This window comes from Toxotes jaculatrix, chromosome 3 (genome assembly GCF_017976425.1).
Source record: "Toxotes jaculatrix isolate fToxJac2 chromosome 3, fToxJac2.pri, whole genome shotgun sequence".
In the NCBI taxonomy this organism is placed as follows: domain Eukaryota; kingdom Metazoa; phylum Chordata; class Actinopteri; family Toxotidae; genus Toxotes; species Toxotes jaculatrix.
The window spans coordinates 13,682,713-13,703,026 of NC_054396.1; the positions used below are offsets into that span (position 1 = coordinate 13,682,713).

Consider the following 20,314-nt stretch of genomic DNA (forward strand, 5'->3'; position numbering starts at 1 on the left):
AACTGCTGGATGTGCAAATACGCAAATGTTTGCCAAACAAGTTCACCTCATCAACTTCAAATGTGCCGATGTGTCAATGTTGTGTTACCAAAAAGTAAACATAACATTGACCACTGCCCCCCAGTGGACAAAAAAAAAAATCACTGCAGGTTTTTAGGAACAGCCATTTATTCCTCATTCCTTCGTTTGTTCTATCCCGGATGTGATTTTGGCTCCAGTCGTGTCATCTTGTCTGTATTTGTTTGTTCTGGCTCATGTGGTCTGAGGAATTCAGACTGTATGTCTAAGACACACAGCAAGAAAGACGTATCAAGAAAAGTCAAGACTCAAACTTGATGTAATGTTTATAGAAAATCTTAGAGTTGCCTCATTCACAGCGAATAAGAGACTGTGGGAATGAATGAATCACATCAGTTGTAAACCAGCCAACTGTTGAACTACAGCGCTGTAGCAGACTTTTCACATTAATTATCAGAGGCTGCCAATTCCTATGACAACATCATGGGCAGAGGAAAACCTTGACTCATGATCTGTGGTTTTCTTGTGTATTTCCTTACTATATGAGTCAAAATCCATTATAAAACGTCACCTTTCTTTTAAACCATGTTGTTTCTAATTGTGTAGTTGTTAAATAAGACAACAGTGAAATGAAGATTAGCAGAGGAAGATCAGGTGAGTGCTTTCTAGTAAATCTCATTATTACTGTTTGCAAAGGTTATGCTTCTGCTCCATAATGTTCTTAGCTCCCTCTATCTCATTAGTCTGGTGTGCCTATTACCAAACAAGTCTCTTACACAAAAACATGATGTCATGATGTAAAAACTATACTTACAGTGAAGGGCATGAGCAGTTACATACACCAAACCGTCTGTAGCGGGTCTAGCTGCTTCAGTGTTCTATAAATCCACATAAATGTATGTGGCTATATTTGAGATAATTCAAGCTACAATAACAAAGTCCGCAGTCCAAGTAAAGTATGAACAAGAAATGTAACTGTACATCACAAGTTGTGTTTAAAAAAAAGTTTTTGCTGTCAGAGGACATTTTAGTGTATATGAACAAATTTACAAGTGCAGAGGCTGCTGGGTTTTTTGTTTAAATAATAAATATTCTCATACAATATGAATCTACTTATGTTGATTATTGAACAACCCTTTTTTTTTTTTTGCTCCACTTTCCTCCAAAGTGGAGCAAAAATAGTTATGTAATGCATATGTAATTCAGACATGTAAGTCCTTTGAGTCTCTGTGGTGAGCACTAGGATGATTATCTGACCCAGAACAGCGCTGAGAAGGTTTGCACCAGCAAAGAGACACACAAATGACACCCCTGTTTAGCAGCAGCAGTGGTACAGTCTGGCTTTGTGTCAATGTTTTGGGACTACCTGGACATTGCTGGAACGACCTCATTAGACCAAGGATAGGGGTGGCGTGGGATCAGGGTTAGAGAGAGATTAACCACAGGCCTATAAAGCTGCAGAGTAATCCGCACACTGGAGACGAATTCAGAGCAACAACTACTCTACAAATCACAATTTTGCTCACAACTCGCAGTGTTTTGGGCCGCGCACAAGCCAGAAGAGTGGAGAAATTCAGATTTGGGATTTAAAACAGCTGCATATTATAGAAGCATCTTACCAGTGACTTTAGAAGATTCTTCCTCATCATCGGATACATAAAGGCACAAAAAGGGAATAATCATGAAAAAGGGAAAGGTATGTTTTAAACTTTCCTACCTTATACCTATACCTACACTCCAGCTATTGAAAGCTATTTAATACACAGTGTAGTGACTGGATTCTTTCGATCCATTTCATTTTAAAGTCATTTCTGGAGTTTGTCATTTGAATTGTGATAGATGATAATAATTTATAGAATTTGTATTCCCTAATTGTCCTAAAATAAGAGAGGCACAAATGGCTTGGAGTAGAGCTGTGTAGAGATATGGTTCTTAAGGGGAAGCTCTGTCAATGGCATCAATCAAACAATCATCAATCAAATAATGACATAAAATTAAAAATGTTTTGTGATTTATTTATTTAGGTGTGCATGAAATAGCTAATTGAAGGAACGCTGGCTTCCCTGTAGCTCAACGATAGCGTAGTCTGTGCTGGCTATCCAAAGATGGAGGCCCATCACGTTCAGTTCATCCTAATCCTTTGGACTTATCAAACATGGAGGCTGTTTTGTAGACAAGTCTGTCACGGAAAATTGTCTGCAGACAGTTTTAACATTAAAATGTAATGTGTTACGGAATAACTGGTGAAGGGAAAATTATTACTGTGCTGCTTCACGTATGTGAGAGTAAACCCATGTTCAACACAGTGTAGAGGATGTAAAGACAGCTGTGTTTTGTATATATGTGCATATTGTGTATACATCTGATTAAAAACTTGAATCTGACCCTGCTAACCCTAATTCAATCCCAGCAGGTGAGTGATGACAATGAGCCCCCCAGCTACCAGGAGGCAACAGCAGGTAAAAAAAAATAAATAACGTCATTGTTTGACATATTGTATTAGTTATAGATGCACAAACGCTGACTATCGTGTCTTCTAGTTTTACAAGACTTGTTTGAGTCAAAGTACAAGGTGAAACAAAATAAGTAATAATCCTAATTATTAGTCTTTGTAAAGCACGTTAATACCAGTCAAACCTGCCTAGCACATGGTGACTTTACTTCATGTCTCCTTCCTGATTCTCTCTTCAGGCTATGAGGACATGCAGGCCCAGTTCGCCTGGGATGACAAGACCATCAGACGGACCTTCATCAGGAAGGTATTGAAAATAAAAAAAGATTATATTAAAGCAAATGACACCAGCACAGGAAAATACAAATCACAGTGAATCTGCCATTTATCTGATGTAAACTATCTTGCCCTGCAGGTCTATGCCATTCTCATGGTTCAGCTCTTTGTGACCGTGGCAATCGTTGGTCTCTTCACATTTTGGTAACGGCTTTGACATTTCTTCTGCTCATCTGTTGCCGTTATTTACAAGTGAAGTTTTTTTTAACTGACCGCTTTGATCAGAGTATAAATTATTGAATTTGAAATTGAATCCATTCAATTTTTCTGTTTACAGTGCACCAGTGAGGTTTTTTATTCAGACTCATCCCAGCATCTACATGGCATCTTAGTAAGTCATCACCTCATACTTCACAGTAGCTTATACATTACATTCTCACCTTTTTCTTTTACATTACTTATTGAGTTTTGTATTATCTTTTCCCTCTTTTCTTAGTCTCATGTTCTTCTCCACCTACATTGCACTGTCCTGCTGTGGAGAGCTGAGGTAAAGTTTCTTTGCAATATAAATAACCACACAAATATCCATGACAGCACACAAAGGATGCTGCTTTGATATGAATTTGTAAATATGTAGTTGGGACAAATTGGATTTTCTCTTCTACCTGAACAGGAGGCAGTTTCCCTGGAACGTCATTCTGTTAGTTCTATTTGTGAGTATTTCACAGTGTGAAACACAGCACATTACACCATAATACAATGTGGACTCTACACAGCATATAAAACTAACCATGGCTTTCTCTTTTCTTTCCTTCACAGACTTTGAGCATGGCCTTCATGATGGGATTTGTGTCGAGGTAAATATATATTGGAATGTTAGGGGTGTGTCAGTGTGTATGTTTGTATGAGACATTGATTTTCAACCGTCAAAGATTTTCAAATGTGGAAGAGAGAGAAAGGAACTTTGTGTTTGCTCTTCCTCCAGCTTTTACAACACCAAATCAGTGGTGCTGTGTCTGGGAATCACAGCTCTGGTGTGTCTTTCGGTCACCATCTTCAGCTTCCAGAGCAAGGTGAGAAGAACTTAAACTGTAATTTCAAACTGTTTTCAAACAAACAGAACAGATGTTGTTATAATGAATGAATTCATCATGTGGTTTTGCTCTTGCCCGTTTCAGATTGATGTCACATCCTGTCAGGGCGTCCTGTTTTCGTTGTGTATAGTCATGCTTCTCTGTGCCATCACCATCTCTATTGTCGTCCCCTTCGGATATGTAAGTTCACCTCCTTCACCTGTTCCAGTGCGATCCGTTTCTCGAAGAAGTCTTACGTAGCTGTGATTACTGATGCCTTAAACAACAGTTGCAGGTTAATGCCTCAGGTGCTGCTGCCTGTATTTGGGGCTGCGTCAAGGGATTAGCCTCACAGATAATCTAGCAAAGCACTTTGCTGACTTTCTTAAATTAGCATCCTGCTATCCTTCTTAACAGTCTTTCATAATGCTTTTTTTTTTTTTAAATCCTGCAACACAGGTTCCCTGGTTACATGCTATTTATGCTGTGACAGGAGCTATCCTCTTTACTCTGGTGAGAATTAGACACTTCGTCTATGTATATGTGTGTGTGTGTGTGTGTGTGCGTGTTGTGTGTCATCCCACTGAATAGATTTTTTTCTCATTTACTTACTTTTTTCCCCTGATTTTCTTAATTTCTCACCTCCTTCATCTCTTTCTGCTGTAGTTCCTGGCATTTGACACTCAGATGCTGTTAGGAAACAAGCGCTACACCATAAGCCCAGAGGAATATATTTTTGCCACCCTCAGCATCTACCTGGACATTATCTACCTGTTTAGCTTCCTGCTACAGATCATGGGAGGAGGCCGCGAGTGAAGAATCTAATCGACTTTTCTGCCATATTGATCTACATGTCAGAGGCTCCATTTTAACTCTCAAACAAACTTTGATTTGTCACTCTCCTTCTCTAGATATCAAGGCTAAAAAAAGTTTCTGAATCACCTTTTAAAGGTTTTTCTTTTCCTTTTTTGTACATACATCAGAACTATATAAGCAAATGAGGGCAATCTGTTGGTTCTTTGGTTTTGGTTATATAATCTCCTGTCTGTACAGTCCTGCTGTTGATTTTGTCCTAACATCGCCTACATCCGCCTCATACCTCACTGTGGTTGTTCACTGTACTCTGGCCATTCCTGCTAATCTGGTTTTGTATTACTGAGAGGTCTGACCCTCGCCATCCGACAGTGTGTGTTTAAACAGTCATTAGGGTCATAAGTGGATAAAAAGCAGCCACAGTCTCTAAGTTGAGTATGATCAGATTCCTTGGCTGCATTACTCTGTTTATCCATTACTGAGCCAAAAAAACAAAGATTCAGGAAATCTGCACTTTCAAGCTCAGCAGGGTTGAGTTTGTTTTCATAGCCGAATGTTTCACAAACTATGTAGATACAGTTTCTTTTGTACTTGTGTGTGTGTTTTTTTTTTAAATGCACAGTATCATAGATGACACGTTTAATGTTTTACTCTGTGTGTAAGATATTTTCATCTCAGCTTGAGCACAGATGTTTTGGGAGAAAATACTGTACGAGTGAAATCTGAACCAGTGGATGTTTTCCTGACTTCCAGACTCAAGACTGAAGCTAACAAAGTCCAACCATAAAGGGAAAATATGTGTAGCTACATGCAATACAGTTAGAGATCATGTTTCTATGTGACTTTAATGTGGCCTTTGGGATGCAATAGAAAATTCTTTCATGTTAACAATCTGATAATCAGAATGTGAGAACTAGAAATACTTTACCTGTATAGTGAATAAAAAATGACCATGACATGACCATGACCTGTTAACATTTTTATAAGGATGACTAGCTGTGTACATTTGATTCTGTCATTACTAAAATAAAACCGATTCATGAGCAGTACTGTGCCTGGTTGACATGTGAAGGATGATAAATGGTCATTATTCTTGGTCTGTATTATGACATTCAACAGCTCCAGTCCAAGACCTTGAAGAGCAACTTTTAAACTTTGGGTACAGATAGGAAGCCACAGGCTCAGTCAGCTTTATCACAAGAGGGTCCTGGGTTTGACTCTGCTGGTCTCCTTAGGCCCGTCTTTGTGGAGTTTGCATGTTCTCCCCATGTTTCCTCCCACAGTCATGCTGACATGCAGAATTGATGAACTGTTAACCCCCCATATGTATGATGGACTGGTGACCTGTAGAGGGGAGTGGGGGATAGGGGGTGGTGGTACAATAACTTATATTAGATTGATGTTCAGTTCAAGCATCTTTTCAGTATAACACTGACTGTTAAAAAAAATTAATTCAATTATTTATCTAATTTTTATTTTTACCTGTTTTTTTAAGATCATCCCCAGTGCAAATTATACCCACCTAATTGTCAGTACAGGGTTTTGTAGTTCAGCTGGATGTCGCCCTCTAATAGCTGCAATAAGACAGATGACAAAAGTTCACCCGATCATTGAAACAAGACTTTTATTTTTTTTTAAAAAGAAAGAAAAACTGACATATTCAAATTCAAAGAGAAAACCAAGAAAGAAGAAAAATCTTATCTCAATCAATAAAAAAACACAAGTTACAGACAATTTTAGCAACTCTGGCACAGGAAGACAAAAGTAGCCAAGTGGCTCTGCAAAATAACCAAATATCAAAACCTCTTTCCTCTAACAAAACTGTACAAAATGAGTTCTTGTATAAATAAGAAAACTGTTCACAAGCAGGAAGTGAGACGTGCCCGTTGTATTTTCAAATCATCTGAGATTCACACAAACTTGGTTCATACAGTGTTGAGCAACGAGACATATTTTTAGTATTTCCTGTTCAGAAATGTCACCTTATGACTACATTTCTGAATTACAATTAAGTAAAAAAAAAAAAAAAGTATTTAAACTGCCCATTAGCAGGATAATAGCAAACTATTTACTACATATTAGTATTATGAAGTTATTATTTAAAATCAAACAAATGGGCCACTAGTATCAACTAAATTAAAATAAAAAGGAGATATTTTGAAAATCCAGACTGGGCAACATCTAACCACCTGTTTGGAAATCCTGTTTTAGCAGCAAAACGTTTTGAAGCTATGAAATAAGCCATCAAATCTACCTTAGGATGGATAAAAAGAGCATTTTCAAATTGGTGTGGACTAAAAATAATAAGTGCAAGGAGATTTTTTTCTTCTTTAAAATACTGTGTACTGTCTACAAAGTACACCACCGATCTCGGTATTCCTACAATTTAAATGTAACTTAAGGTCCTATCATTTTCATGATGCAAATTCATTTTGGAGCATCATGGTTTCCTGTTATATTATCTCTGCAGAAAAGTTTGTAAAAATAAAAACAAAATAAATAAACACTGTATTGTAACAAGGTCATTTCATAGTTCCAAAATCCTGTTTTTTTGTATTAAAAGTGATGGCTAATACATGGAATATCATCTCTCTGAACATATTAACAATATCCATGACATTTTCCTTCATGGTGCACTGAATCTGAAAACTTGCTAGTCACTGTGTTATCTGGACAGGTTATAAATCATTAAAAAAAAATCAAGAAAACACACAAGAAGAAACAAACAGAATGATGTAAAAAGCAAGTGGAAGGGGAAAAAAAAGACTATTTACAAAATTAGCTCTCGTGTCTGAAAACTCTCACCCCCATAAAAGCTGCGCTCTGTATTCCCCCCGGGCGTCTGCTGAGGCCAATAAAGTTCATAATGAGTCTGTTTACATGCACTCCAACACTCCATTACGTATACTGAGGAAAACTCAGTTCTATCCTCAGACTATCATCATGTGGAATATTGTGTGCATGTAAACAATTATTGCAATCTCTCTCTTCCTGGATCTGTCAGAACCAGAAAAAAAAATGCATTTTATCCAGCCACAAGCACAACAGACAATCGTCTGTGGATGAGAGCACTTCATGTGTGACGCAGAGCTAAAAGAAGGGTGGCCACAACATCTTTGGTTGCAGAAATGAACGAGAGAAAACACACAGCAAAAAGATGACGTGTGAAAAAATATAAAGACCAAACAGAGTCATCAAACTGCGAGCCTTGAGAAAGACATTATCACACTGTGTTTTTCACTGGATTTCTAACATGAATGGTTGAAGAGCGGGAAGAAAAGCTCCTTGTGACCCTACAGCTAACTCGACTGACATGACGACTAACTTGGAGGCATTCAAACAAGCCTGTTGCCATTTCTGTAGTATGTACAACTTAATGTCAATCCTATGAGAGATCAGGCAGTTCATTCAGAGAAAAAACATTAAGGCTTAGCTAAAAATAGTTTTTGCAGAATTTTGGATCACTCACAAATTCATTCAGACTTGCTGTCTCACTAAAGGCTGTAAGAATCATCTTTAATGGCACTTCCATGGTCTCGTGAGCAGTCCTTTGTAAAACCATTACTTCTATTATCTACATATCTACAGTTTTTGATGTCTGTATAAATTAAAGTTCAACATATTTGGATGTACTGTATGTGGTGACATGAGCTTCACTCAACAAGCTGACTGAAACATACCCGGGCTTGTATGTACGAAGCCTCTTGTTCGCCACAACACTGAGGCAGCATCAGTATGAATCTTTTGAATCAGCACTAAATGAAGTCATTGTTTGGTTCAGCTCTTCAATCTGAAAAGGCTTTCTACACACAGGCCCGACACAATGTCAGGACAGACGACACAAGGATGGGAACGGAAATTTGTGTGTAAAACAAAAAAAACAAACAAACAAAAAATTGATGTGCACAAGAAAACAGCATCAATCCCTATGCAGAGAAATTCTAACATCTACTGTCTACCGTCTAAGAAAAGCTAAAAATCTACAGCTAAAATCTAATCTACTTAAAACATAAAGTCATCAAAAAATAAGGCAAATTAGCACAAAGGTTTTTTCAAGTGACAGACAAGAAAAAAATAACAGAAGACAACTTTAACTTTCTACAAACTACAAATCACTGACAGAGAATCAAAATTCAGGTGACAACAGCAGCATTGAAAAAAAAAGACTTACAGCTCCCTTTCCTTTCAGACAAATTATTCTCAGGGATTTTTGTGAGTCTTCTATTTGATTTCCCTCATTGCTTTTGCTAATCTATTTCTTAATTTAGTAACTGCATTGCTCTTTGTACACATAATGTTTCAGTAATCTAACTGCTCAGATCTAAAGCATGTTCACTTCATCCCTGCGACAGAGGATGAATTTAATGATACCTGAAGGTTTGCCACAACAAAACCGCTTAAAACCACTTCTCATGGACACAGATGTAACATGGAGTTACATTATAACGAAGGAGGACGACTATGACTTAACGGGTGTCATTTTGACGTGCTCTTTGATGGAGCGCAAAGGACTTGAACTGTACTGAAAGTCATCCAACCATAAAAAAAAAACAAAACAAAGAAAACCAAAGAATAATTTTCATGAGCGAAATATTTATAGCTCATTATTAATGCGTGGAGTAAAGATCCATTAAAGTCCATTTCATCTTGTCTTTACAGACTACAGTATTAAATAACTTCTTTTCTATAAATGTATGTTTCAATGATCTAAAAACGCTAAAAAATAGAACTATAATTCAAATATAAATAGAAATAATTGATTGTCTTTTGTTCACTTATGAAAGAATGGTTTCAATTTTTTCTTAAAAAAATGAATTTGACTAAACTATAAACAGTCAATGTTATTATCATCTGTGCGTGAATAGAAATCTCTGCAGCAGTTACAGGAAGAAGTAGCTTTAAACGGTTTGCCTCCCACGGTTAACAACGACTCAACACATCAGACCAGCAAAAGTGTTTGTAAGTTTTTAAATCTGTACAAATTGTTGTCCCTTGCTGCTGCAAATAGAATGTCAAACAACAGACATCAGGAAATAAAAATAAAAGTTTGCATATTTTACAAAAAAATAAAAGACACATTGTGTTTCAACTCTTCCTTGAATCACTCTGAAACGTCCAGAATGCTTTTTTAAAAATAAGAATTTGTTATATTACGTGCACAAAAATAATGCTCTGTGTCTTTTCCTCCTCTCTTAAGTTTTTTTCTTTGTTTTTTGTTTTTTTAACTTCTTGTTATGTTCCTTTATCAGTTATCAAAATAGATCAAAGCTTCTCTGAAGAAGATTCCCACCTTTGGTTGATCAATTCTTGATGATGTTAGCAGAAAAGTCCAATGAAGTAAGTGTTGTTCTTTTTCTTTAAAAAAAAAAATACAGACATACATACACACACAAACAAACACACACACACGCGCACACATACACACACATGTTCCTTTTTTTAATCCATGTTCAAGTCCGGGTGCTTGGCGATGGTATGGAGCACAGATCTCTTCCAGCTGAATCCCATTTGGTTGGATTCATTTCGTGCCCTCAGCCCCACCCTGCTGGGAGCTGGAGAACACACAGCACAGGATTAATACACTGCACCTGCTCAAAACACAGAGCTCACAGGTTAGAGAACATTGTACCAGATGTATTCAGCCACCGATCTTCTATCCACACACTCATCTGTGTTTCTTGCAAACACTTTACACAAATAGGACCTTGCAATTAAATATAAGAAACAGATTTTGTCAATATATTGGACTAAATAATTTGTTTTGGGTGTTTAGAATTTCAGTAGATTGTGGAGCTTCTTAGCATAAATAAAGGGGCTTTTTCACTAAATCTGCTATACAGTAAAGTAGCTGTGGCAAGTCTTACTCTTAACACTCAAATTTTGACTCTTAACATTGAGCTTGTGACATCAGATATCCACTATATACCCAGGTTTTGATGCCACGGTAACATCAACATGGTGATAAAAATCAAGTTGGCTTCGTATAATCATATTTTTAAAAATTGTTTAATATGCATGTTAATCTTAAAGCTGTATTACGTGATTGTTTTGGCTGTTTGAGGGCAGCAGAACCAGCTGAAAAGACAATGCTGACAACTGTCTATGTACACTTTTTACAGACATTGAGAAACACTGAAAACAAACTGCAACTTTTTCAGGATGAAGAACCAAAACAATGCACCAAAAGAAGCTAAAAGCTTAATCTACTTAATTTAATAAACAATATTTATTTGCACAGCCTTAAGGTTTCCTGTTTTTCCATTTTTACCCTTCATTTAATTATAACACTGGACACTGCAATGCTGCTTTGAAGCTAACAGTGTGGGCCTCATCTGTCTGAGCTCAGCACAAGAGCGCACAAAACATGGCCTGACCCCAAAATAATGCTAGAATCCATTTCGGCACATTTCTATTTGATGAGATGATTTGTTACGAGAAAAGGAGAGTTGACCCCCTCAGAGTCTGAAACGCAGCATGCATTTTAAAAACATTAGCCTACATCTCCGCAGTAATATGACATCAGTAATAAGACGTATGTCAGTGTCCTACCTTAGCTTCACTTGGTGTGTTGGTAAGAGTAGTTTGTGTGTTCTGCGGGAGTCTCCATGGCAACCTGTTGCTGTTGACCGCCATTCTCCTGAAAAAGACGACTTGTTAGGAGATTTGATAATTCACAACCGTATGTCACCGTGTTAAACAGATTTTGTTAAAGATGTGATGACGAAGGCCGCCTGCATTTTCCCACTGCCCTCCACATCAAATTACAGACAATATATGCCTTTGTGTGGATGAACCAAAGAACAACAGTCCAATTTTACAAGCGGATCAAGTTCACTTACAAGCCAGTGTATACTACAGGATGTATTTACAGAAGGTCACGTTCAACGTGTTATTTTAGCCTAACAAAAGGAGTTCTCATCCAATCACAGCCTGAGTCCCTGGCTTACTATTATGCCTCTTCCCATTCATAAACCGGCCCTTTTTCTCATTCACAATGTTGCTCATCCCACAGGCTCCCAGAGCTATTGCTGAGCTCCACTTTCCAACAAATGACTCAAGACTCCCTGCAGGTTCAGACGTCCTCCTGCAGAGCGCTCAGCCAGGATCTGCTGCAGCACTGGAGCACGCAGACTGTGGAGTCTGTGCCAAAACTCTAAATATTTTCTGGCTGAATAATGGAGGAGCTTATATGGACCCACACTACGTGTTAGGACAACACACCGTGCTATATCCCAAGAAAAAAAATTACATGGGAAACATATAAGGAATATATATTAATACATTCATTAATAAAAGATTACCATTAACTATTCAAGGAGAATATAATGAAGACATAAATGCATTCTCTACACAGTTTAACTCTGCATATCACCAGGTGTTAAAGCACTATGAAAAAGCCGTGAAAATCTTTATAGATGGAAAAAATATATATAAAAAAATACTTAAATAGCATTATTTAAATGTTTTCTATTACAGTAAGGAAAAAAAACAGACTGCTACTGTGGTCCTAATTTTTGTTCACTTATCAGGGCTTAACTATGCTAGTAAGGTAATAATGCCAGTAACGTTTCATATCTTCTAGACGGAGAGCTCAGATCTCATGTGGCTGGTGTCATTGGTTTTGCAAATATTTTTCAGACCTCAATTAACTGAATAATTAAGAACTGGAATTCCAGTGATATAATGGTATGGGGTGCATTGAAATCCAAAAAATGTGAGGTTTACTCTGAGGTTCAGGGGTTAGGGTTACATACATGTGCCTATAAAAGTTATAATCAACGGTCATCCACGTAATGGAAATACGAAAGTTCGAATGAAAGCAGCTGAGGTTAAGGCTTGCTTCATACCTCTACTGGGACACTGGAGGGAGGCACTGGGGTGTACTGGGGGATGTAGGTCCCCTGCATAGTTGTGTTGGCCGGAATATACTGTAGGGAAGGCAGAGAGGAAAACACAAATTGTGTGTAGTATTTGACATGTATAACTGAACTTCTGGACAGTTGTCTCTGGGGACAATTCTTTTTTTTTACCCTATGCATTAAGTCTGTGTGTGTGTGTGTGCACGTGAGTGTGTGGTTGGTACTGACTGTGCCCGTGCTGCCCAGGGACAGGTGGCTTAGCTGCTGGGTGAGAGGTCCCATCATGGACGTGGGCTGGATGGACATAGCGTGATCCATTGCGGGGGTAAGAACTGTACCCTGTGAATGCACAGAAACACACACGAATGCCAGAGTCTGAATTACTGTTACTAATGGAATCACTAATGTGCTTAAATCAGTTACAGTTGAGCCAAATACACAGCAATCTGTCTTTATCACACTGGTACATAGAAACTGGGAGCTTTGGAGAAGTATGAAGGGAGGAGAATGTGGAGAGGGAGTGATACTCACAGCTGGCTGCATGAGGTATGACTGATGGTGCATCCAGGACGGGCTGTGTACCTGGAGATCACGAAACACAACATGAAACTCATTCTTATATTTGATCTGTTGCTCCCACAGCTCACTGAGAGCCCAACATTTCATTTAATTTATGAAAACAGAGAAATGTCCCACCTGGTAAGATGAGACAGGAGAATGCATGTAGGGTGAGAGGGAAGTCTGGGCAATCATTCGGTTTGGAGCCAGACTGTAGGGTGAGGAGTAGAAGCTGCCAAACAGACAGAACAAGTGTGAAGACAGCATGAAGACAGCCGCACTATGTCAACAATCTCCAGTATGTCTCCAACTACATAAACAACATTTCTGTGTTGCTTTGATGTCCAGCAGAGGGCAGCACTTTACAGGAGTTTGAGCACTGCGCTTATTTTCCTGTAGGGTTGGGACTGTTTTCAGTCAGTTCGTGCATACCACTCACCCATTTTGTAAGGCTGTGGGGTCATACGCAAGCGTCATTCCTCCCTGGGAAAACAATACACAGGATTCAGAACCAGTGAGGTCATGCAAACACCGGTGCAGTCTGTACTAATACAGTCAGCTAGCACACACACCCGCACAGTATGATCAAACTGAGAACTTTTAAAACACGTTCTTTCTTTAACTTCCAACAAGAAGTGTTAACATATAAAAAGACAGGAAGCTAACTTCAAGAGTCATGAGTTAAAATTGTCCATGTTACCGTGTCTCCGTCTCTAGCCCAGGGCCTTCCATTCTGGAGGTACTTCCCCTGGTTCTGCCTCTTCTTCTGACCCCCGTCTGCAAACTTACATAATAAGGGCTCTGTGGGCACTGTGAAAGCAACAGATCAAACAAGAGAGTGAATTCACTGATCACTATGGGGAACAAAAACACTGAGCTCTGGCACTAACAACAACAATATCAGGTTCCTATAATACAAAACAAACATTCCACGCACCAGGCACTCCTGGCGGAGTCTTGATGAATTTCCCATTGAAATGCTGAATTATGGCCTCGCATTTCTCTGTAGACTCCATTCTGAAATAAAATCAAAGTCAAATTTAATCCTTCTTGTGGGAGCGCTGTTTACATTAGGTTTGGATAAGCCAGAACTGCACTCAAGCTATTTTTTATTCAAAGCACAAACTGTACTCAGCTCGTTATGGGCCACCATGGAGTAGTATATTATGTCAGGATGCTATAGACTGACCTGGCGAATCCAACACCGCGGCTGGTCCCATTTGCATCTCTCAGGATACGTGTGGAAATGACCTGCCCGAAGGACTTGAGCATGCTCTCCAGCTCTTGCTCATCCATAGACACTGGCAGGTTGGAGATGTAGAGGTTGGTGGGGTCCTGCTCCTGTTGCTGTACAGGAAGTGGACACAGACGTCAATTTGCAAAACAGATTTTTTTTTTTTTTTTTTAGCCATAACTGAAGAGGTGTAATACTGTTAGGTTTGTTTTTTTTGGTTTGTTTTATTGCAGTACCATCATGCATTGGTGCGAGAGCTCCTGTCTCACCGGAGGATATGAGCCAAACGTGCTTCAGCTTAAATGTAACATTTGTTTAAACACAACACTTTCAAACATCTTTGCTACTGAATTTGCATTTGCTAATGGAAAATTTCTTGTCGCTTTCAAAATCTTTTTTCACACAGCAGAAATTTCTGTGTAGGCAGCAGTGTGACCTGTCTTTCCATCCACACTTGTAATCACTCTTAGCACATTAATGCTTCATCGTATTCGTGCACCATTTCAAGAATAATTTTATAACAGGGCCCGATATGGATAAAATGTTTTTAAGCAATTAGTGCCTGAACAATAAACGGGAATCCTGAATAATTTGTCACCCATGCCTGCCCATGTGTCATTGCTTTAGCTGAGCCTGTCTGTTTTTTTTTTTAATCCACATGCACACTTAAACATACTGACACATGCAAATATTAATTTGCATGCAAGGATAAAGTCACACGTTTTGGTGGAATGGCGTAATTAAGAGATCTTGAGAGCTGCAAGTAAATTAAAGAGGAGAAAATTATTCAGACTTATTTTATGGCACTAGCTTGAAAGTGAAACTCTGTGTGACTGTGCAGAAGCAGACAGGAAGCCAGGCATGAAGTTAAAGAGTTCACAGAGCAACAGGAGCCTGGCAACCAGGAGAAAAGAGGCAGGGCTAAAAAGAGGGGAAGGGAAAACAGAGAGTGAAAGAAGAGGACATAGCAGAGGGAGGGTGGGAGAAACGAGCAGCTTAAAAAGCTGATATTTTGTACAGAAGGAGGGAACTGACAGGATAGGAAGTGGTGGGAGTCTTGAGTAATTTGGGTAATGAAAGAGGAGGATGAAAAGAGTAAAAAAAAAAAGGAAAAGAGGATAGATGAGTGTCTACTGATTAAGAGGCTCTTCTCTTTCATCAAAGTACATTTTATCTCTATCATTTTCCATTTTCTTCCTTCTTCCTAACGCTTTCTGCAAATCTGATAGCTCTGCAAACCATCAGTAATAAAAGTTTTCATTCATGCATGACAGAAACTGTCAGATGCAAGTGGAACAATTCAAGTTATCATCACTTGAACTTGACTGATGCGACAGCCAGTATCCAGATGCTGGTACAGTTTGGCACAAGAGCTCAGCCTAATTTTACCGGGATGTTGATCTGACTGTGGAGTATTCATGGTATTAATGTGTCTCACCAGTTATGTTAAATGAAGATTTATTGCCTTTATGTGTCGCCTCTGTTCTCAGCCATGAGCCACCTGGCCAAGAGATAACCTATTTTCCGTGATTGTCGTCATTCTGGGTGCGGCAATACAACCATTATGTAACACAGTGTCACACTGCAGGAGGTCATTAGGTAGGCAAGACCAATGGAGTTCAAGGCTATATGACAATTGGACAAGAACTCCCTTGCTTTCCTTTTTTGTTTAACCTTTACCTCAGCTAGTACACACAAGATCCAGTTTCACATTCAAACAAATATTCACCCCGCTGTAGACATGAAAATGCTGTTGTGTGTTCAGTGCATTCTTTTGTGCCAGGCCCTAGGTGAGCCATGCGTGTTGAGGTGTGTCTCTGTGAGTCAAGCAGCGCGTGCGAGCTGACGTCTGAATTTGAACAGGCAGAAGCTGGGAAGTAAGAAGGGTTCTATTTTTAACGCTGCCATTGTTCCTCTGCCCCTGCGCACACACGGCTCCTCTGGGTCCGCAGCCTAGAGGCTGGAGTGGCCCGTTCAGGGACCGAGCACACTCTGAGGACACCGAGTGCAAGGTGTGGCTCATTGTGTTTGTGAACAACACTCTGTGGCAGCCATGGTGAAGGTGCAAACAGGTGAGGCTGCACTCTAGAGTTTCATATTAAACTAATTTTAGACTATTACCTATTTTTTCTGACCTGAAGTAACCCAGTGACTTGCTGGGAGCTGTGTATATTTAGGTTTTTATAGTGGTTATCAACACCTCTGACTGAGCACACATGTCTGGGTGAGCCAAGTTTTGGTGTCCAGTTGCACTTGTCAGGTATTGAAATACACAGGATTGTGTGGCACTCTTACAGAGGAGGTGCAGTGAACTTAGACTCAGGGTTTAGTTGCACTGGACTGGTTCAGGTCAGCTGGCAGCATAGATCTGTTACAGTTTTCCAGGGCTGGGCTGAGGGAGACCCTGGTGTTACATTGCAGTGGGTCTGTTTGGGTGCAGGACAGAGGGAGGGGGCAGGGACATTGGGGTGGAGTGTATTAAGTGCTGGTGTCAGCCCCAGGCCTGGGCCCAGACGATGGACAATGCCAGCCTATTGTGCCTGTCCCATTGACAGTGGGTGTAGTGGCACCCTCCCCTGGGTTCCCTCAATGGGGAGCCTGAGAGCCAGAGGGATCAGCTTAATGGGCCGACAAGAGTTGCTTTGACTGCAGACACTTGGACAAAGAGCTCAGAACAAGCGCTACAACAGGAGCAGGTTAGCAACATACACAAGCACAGAGAGGAGGGCATGAGGGGAAAGGAGAGAGAAGGTGGTGAGGAGAGCGATGGAGAAAGAGGAGACAAAATCAGAAGGAAAAGAAAGGCAGAAGGGATTGATTATTTCTGCTTATATCAAGTTTAGTCTCCAGCAAGCCTGACTTTATTCTTCGCTAACTGTCCATTATTGGCGTAGGTTCACCCAATGAAGTATAACAGAACACACACCTCCCTATAAACCAGAGTTTATCTTGTACCCTTGCCAACAGGACACTTACTGGCAATCAGGCCACAGCATGTAACAGTTTACCTTTTACATGATAGAGAGGATGAGTGCGTGCTTGTGCAGAGAGGGACAATGACTCTTGAGATCAAAGTTGAGCAGGAGGCTCTTTAGAGATCAATACATTTTTAGAGAAGAGCCAGGGAAAATTAGATCATTAACCCGACGGTGACTGGTAAATTTGGGTGGTAAAAGAAGTTATAGCTGCATAACAGAGCTGATGAAGAGTTTGCTAATTCTTACTTTGGCCATCTGAGCCTGGACCCCACTGGACTTCAGAGCTGTAACAGCTTTCTGTGCTGCTGCTGGACTGTCAAAGTCCACAAAGCCATACCCTGGAAAACAGACAAATTAGTGTTAAAGCTGCGGGGACGTCTTTTGTGAAGTAAGACTATTCACTTGCTTACTGTAGCTTCATTTTTAGCACGAGTAAACATATTTCCCAAAATGTCAAACTATTCCTTAAATAACCAAAAAGCCAAACTGCACAGCATAAATAAAGTCAACAGTCATGAAAAACCATGACTGAAAAACAAAGAAAAAAACAAGTGACACAACTCACCTTTACATTTATTGGTGGTTTTATCCAAGATCGCCTTGGTCGACACAATCTTGCCATACCTTCAAGGACACACAAGAATACAGAAAACAGGATCAATGACATATGAGGTGACTGTGGGGCAAAGAGAGGAATCTGCTCCTACCACATGCATACCAATCCTGCTGCACTTCCTCAGGCTGCATGACTACAGGTGTAAACATGAATACACACTCCTTCATGCAATCAGTTGTCTTTTTGAATGTGATCTTAAGTGTCACAGAAAACTTTGTCATGCCTCCACCCTTTTTTGTCTTTGTCTGCTGGTCTGCTGGTGGAGGCTGTTGTACAGTAACGCTGTTCGCTGCCGTTGTTTTCAACAGACAGGAGACAGTACCTCAGGGCCAAAAACAATTTGTTCCAGGCCTGTCTTTAGCACACACACAAACACAGGCTAACACTCAAATGCACACCTCTCTCCTAAATACAGCTCTGCTCTCTGATATTTTTGGCTCAAATAAAGCTTAAAAGCATTGTCAGAAGCAGTGTCTACTGACTTTCAAGGCAACTTACTGTATACTTGATCCATTTAACTACACACAAAATAAGTCATAAGGTGTGTGAAACATTAGCTAGTGTCCTAACCTGCTATTTCAGTCCATGGGTTTCCACAGAAAAACATGACAAACGGCAATCAGTAAAAGAGGAGAATCAATGAATGCATTAATGCAGTGTCATAAAACATTCATGGAATGAAAATCACCTTAAAAGCAGTAAATGAGAATTGTTACGTAAGAAGTGGAGACTAATGGAATGCAGTGTTATAAGATGGTGCATCAGCACTACAGTATAATAGACCTGCCCTTGTCTGGTGAATTTAGCCAGTGAGGGAGGCTGGTGTTCCTCCGTTTGGGCGACATGGCGTCTGGGCGGAATGTACACTGTAACCTGATGCTTCACCCCTCCGGCTCGCCTTCCTTCCCACCACGTCCCTCTCCCTCTCTCTGTTTTTCCACCCTCGCATTGCAGGAAACCGCTGGGTCCTACAGTCCTGCCTCGTCTCAGTGGACATTTGCCCAGATGACTCAGATCTGACTAGATGGTCACAGCCGAGACCCGCGCCACAACTGACACCAGGGTCTAAAGTATTTATGCTAAAATGTTGCAGCCTTATATTCTGTAAGGTTGATAATGTACAATGTACATACACATCTAGATCATGGATCTTTCCATGAAACAAAAACAGTCATGCATGTGAACAGGGATTATGTCCTCTCCTCAGCTATCACAACAGGCTATAATTGCATGAGTATGTTAATCATATTACCTAATAATCTCAAGATGGATCTAATTTTCTGCTGCTAAAATGTATGAGCAGGACTCCATGATCTTGATCACTGTGAATTTTGGCATGTAGAATATATACACTATAAAGGAAACTTAATCACTGAACACATTAATAATTCATCATCCATCGCCGCCAAATAGCCACATGACCTATGCACAGGCCTTGTTTAAAGTTTCCCACTGACATCTAACAGCTGCAAAACGGCCATTAGGCTTGAATATATACACAAGCTGAATATAATTTAACCCATTCAAGCCTAACTGAAATGTTATATTTCTTTTGGCCCTATCTGGGGCACTAATCTAGAAACATTTTCAGGCTCACTCGCATATACAAAATCTGCTGTTTACTGTTGATCAACAGACTGTAGAAACTGTAAAGCAATATAGCACTCGCTTGACCTGAGGTTCAAATGGATGAATCAAAAGAAGCCCCTCACAACTCCACTGGTTTCATTTGATAGTGGTGCATTTTGAGGAACAAGCTCTTTTCACTGATATTAAGCCTCAGACCACACTATTTTGGAAGAACACACACACAGACACGCACGCGCAGCCCACTGAGACAAAATAAGCTATTTTCTTCCTTTTTTGAGAGAGTGTTCCTCCATGGCCTATGACTAAATTTAGTCTGATAAAATGTCTGATTATCAAAAAAAACTACACTGAGCATAGACAAAGGTTTGGTATCTACAAGCTACAAGTACAAGTTCACAATCCAAGACGTATATGCACATATATGCTGTGTGTGCAAATCTTAATTTTTTTATTCTACTGTGATTTTTTTTTTTTCATCAGTGCAGTATGTGAAAGATCAGTACAATTGGTTTGAAAAGTAGGACAAAGCAAAAATCATATGTTACATCTTGCTAATGTCAGGGCCAAAGATCCTTGGTTACACAGCTGAAAACTGGTATTCTTCCTCTGGCCACTGAGGTTGGCAGATTCAAAAATATTCAGGAGGAAAACAGATTGTGTAAGCTGTGTGATTTGGGAGAAATGGAAAGTGAGTCCCATTTTTCAGTACTGTAAATACTATGACTATTTAGTTGTGAACAGTACAAATATACTGAAATATTCTGTTGTACAGACGATGCTTTATCTAATTAGTATGTAATCAGCTTTTTCAAAGCAAATCTTTTGTCAGTAAGTTGTGTTTTTTGTT

General features: G+C 39.6%; 2 protein-coding genes across 6 annotated transcripts in view; one reads left to right on the forward strand and one right to left on the reverse strand.

Annotated features, from left to right (window-relative positions):
- Positions 1 to 1,699: 1,699 nt before the first annotated feature.
- faim2b (Fas apoptotic inhibitory molecule 2b) lies at positions 1,700 to 4,741 on the forward strand. Of its 2 annotated transcripts, none has more exons than XM_041034467.1 (12): positions 1,700 to 1,714; positions 2,429 to 2,477; positions 2,710 to 2,777; positions 2,886 to 2,950; positions 3,084 to 3,137; positions 3,243 to 3,293; positions 3,420 to 3,459; positions 3,566 to 3,603; positions 3,732 to 3,819; positions 3,925 to 4,020; positions 4,279 to 4,332; positions 4,486 to 4,741. In XM_041034467.1, the coding sequence occupies exons 1-12, from the start codon at positions 1,700 to 1,702 to the stop codon at positions 4,633 to 4,635; spliced, it is 768 nt and encodes a 255-aa protein (XP_040890401.1). In that variant the 3' UTR covers positions 4,636 to 4,741. The 2 variants fall into 2 exon arrangements, with proteins under 2 accessions (XP_040890401.1, XP_040890402.1); XM_041034468.1 differs by having other exon boundaries at positions 2,432 to 2,477.
- Positions 4,742 to 5,519: 778 nt separating this feature from the next.
- LOC121179155 (RNA-binding motif, single-stranded-interacting protein 2-like) overlaps positions 5,520 to 20,314 on the reverse strand; it is a 28,798-nt gene continuing 14,003 nt past the window's right edge. Inside the window, exons 3-16 of one of the 4 annotated variants that reach the window (XR_005893852.1) lie at positions 17,827 to 17,885; positions 17,508 to 17,599; positions 14,239 to 14,396; positions 13,987 to 14,066; positions 13,750 to 13,859; positions 13,489 to 13,532; positions 13,188 to 13,281; positions 13,023 to 13,073; positions 12,720 to 12,830; positions 12,480 to 12,560; positions 11,182 to 11,269; positions 9,923 to 10,184; positions 6,115 to 6,206; positions 5,520 to 5,976 (exon numbers count right to left, since the gene is read on the reverse strand). Coding sequence is in view for 2 of the 4 variants with exons in the window: in XM_041033811.1 (XP_040889745.1) it covers positions 11,189 to 11,269; positions 12,480 to 12,560; positions 12,720 to 12,830; positions 13,023 to 13,073; positions 13,188 to 13,281; positions 13,489 to 13,532; positions 13,750 to 13,859; positions 13,987 to 14,066; positions 14,239 to 14,396; positions 17,508 to 17,599; positions 17,827 to 17,885 (961 nt within the window). In the remaining 2 variants the exon portion in view is untranslated. Of the gene's footprint in view, positions 5,977 to 6,114; positions 6,207 to 6,242; positions 10,185 to 11,181; positions 11,270 to 12,479; positions 12,561 to 12,719; positions 12,831 to 13,022; positions 13,074 to 13,187; positions 13,282 to 13,488; positions 13,533 to 13,749; positions 13,860 to 13,986; positions 14,067 to 14,238; positions 14,397 to 17,507; positions 17,600 to 17,826; positions 17,886 to 20,314 lie in introns of those variants that run through there. The other 3 variants (XR_005893851.1, XM_041033811.1, XM_041033812.1) reach the window with 3 other exon arrangements.

Excerpts from the sequence above, each read along its gene's own strand:
- faim2b (XM_041034467.1), top strand. Across the intron at positions 3,294-3,419 it reads TCCTGCTGTGGAGAGCTGAG|GAGGCAGTTTCCCTGGAACG; the intron begins GTAAAGTTTCTT and ends CTACCTGAACAG. Across the intron at positions 4,021-4,278 it reads TTGTCGTCCCCTTCGGATAT|GTTCCCTGGTTACATGCTAT; the intron begins GTAAGTTCACCT and ends CCTGCAACACAG.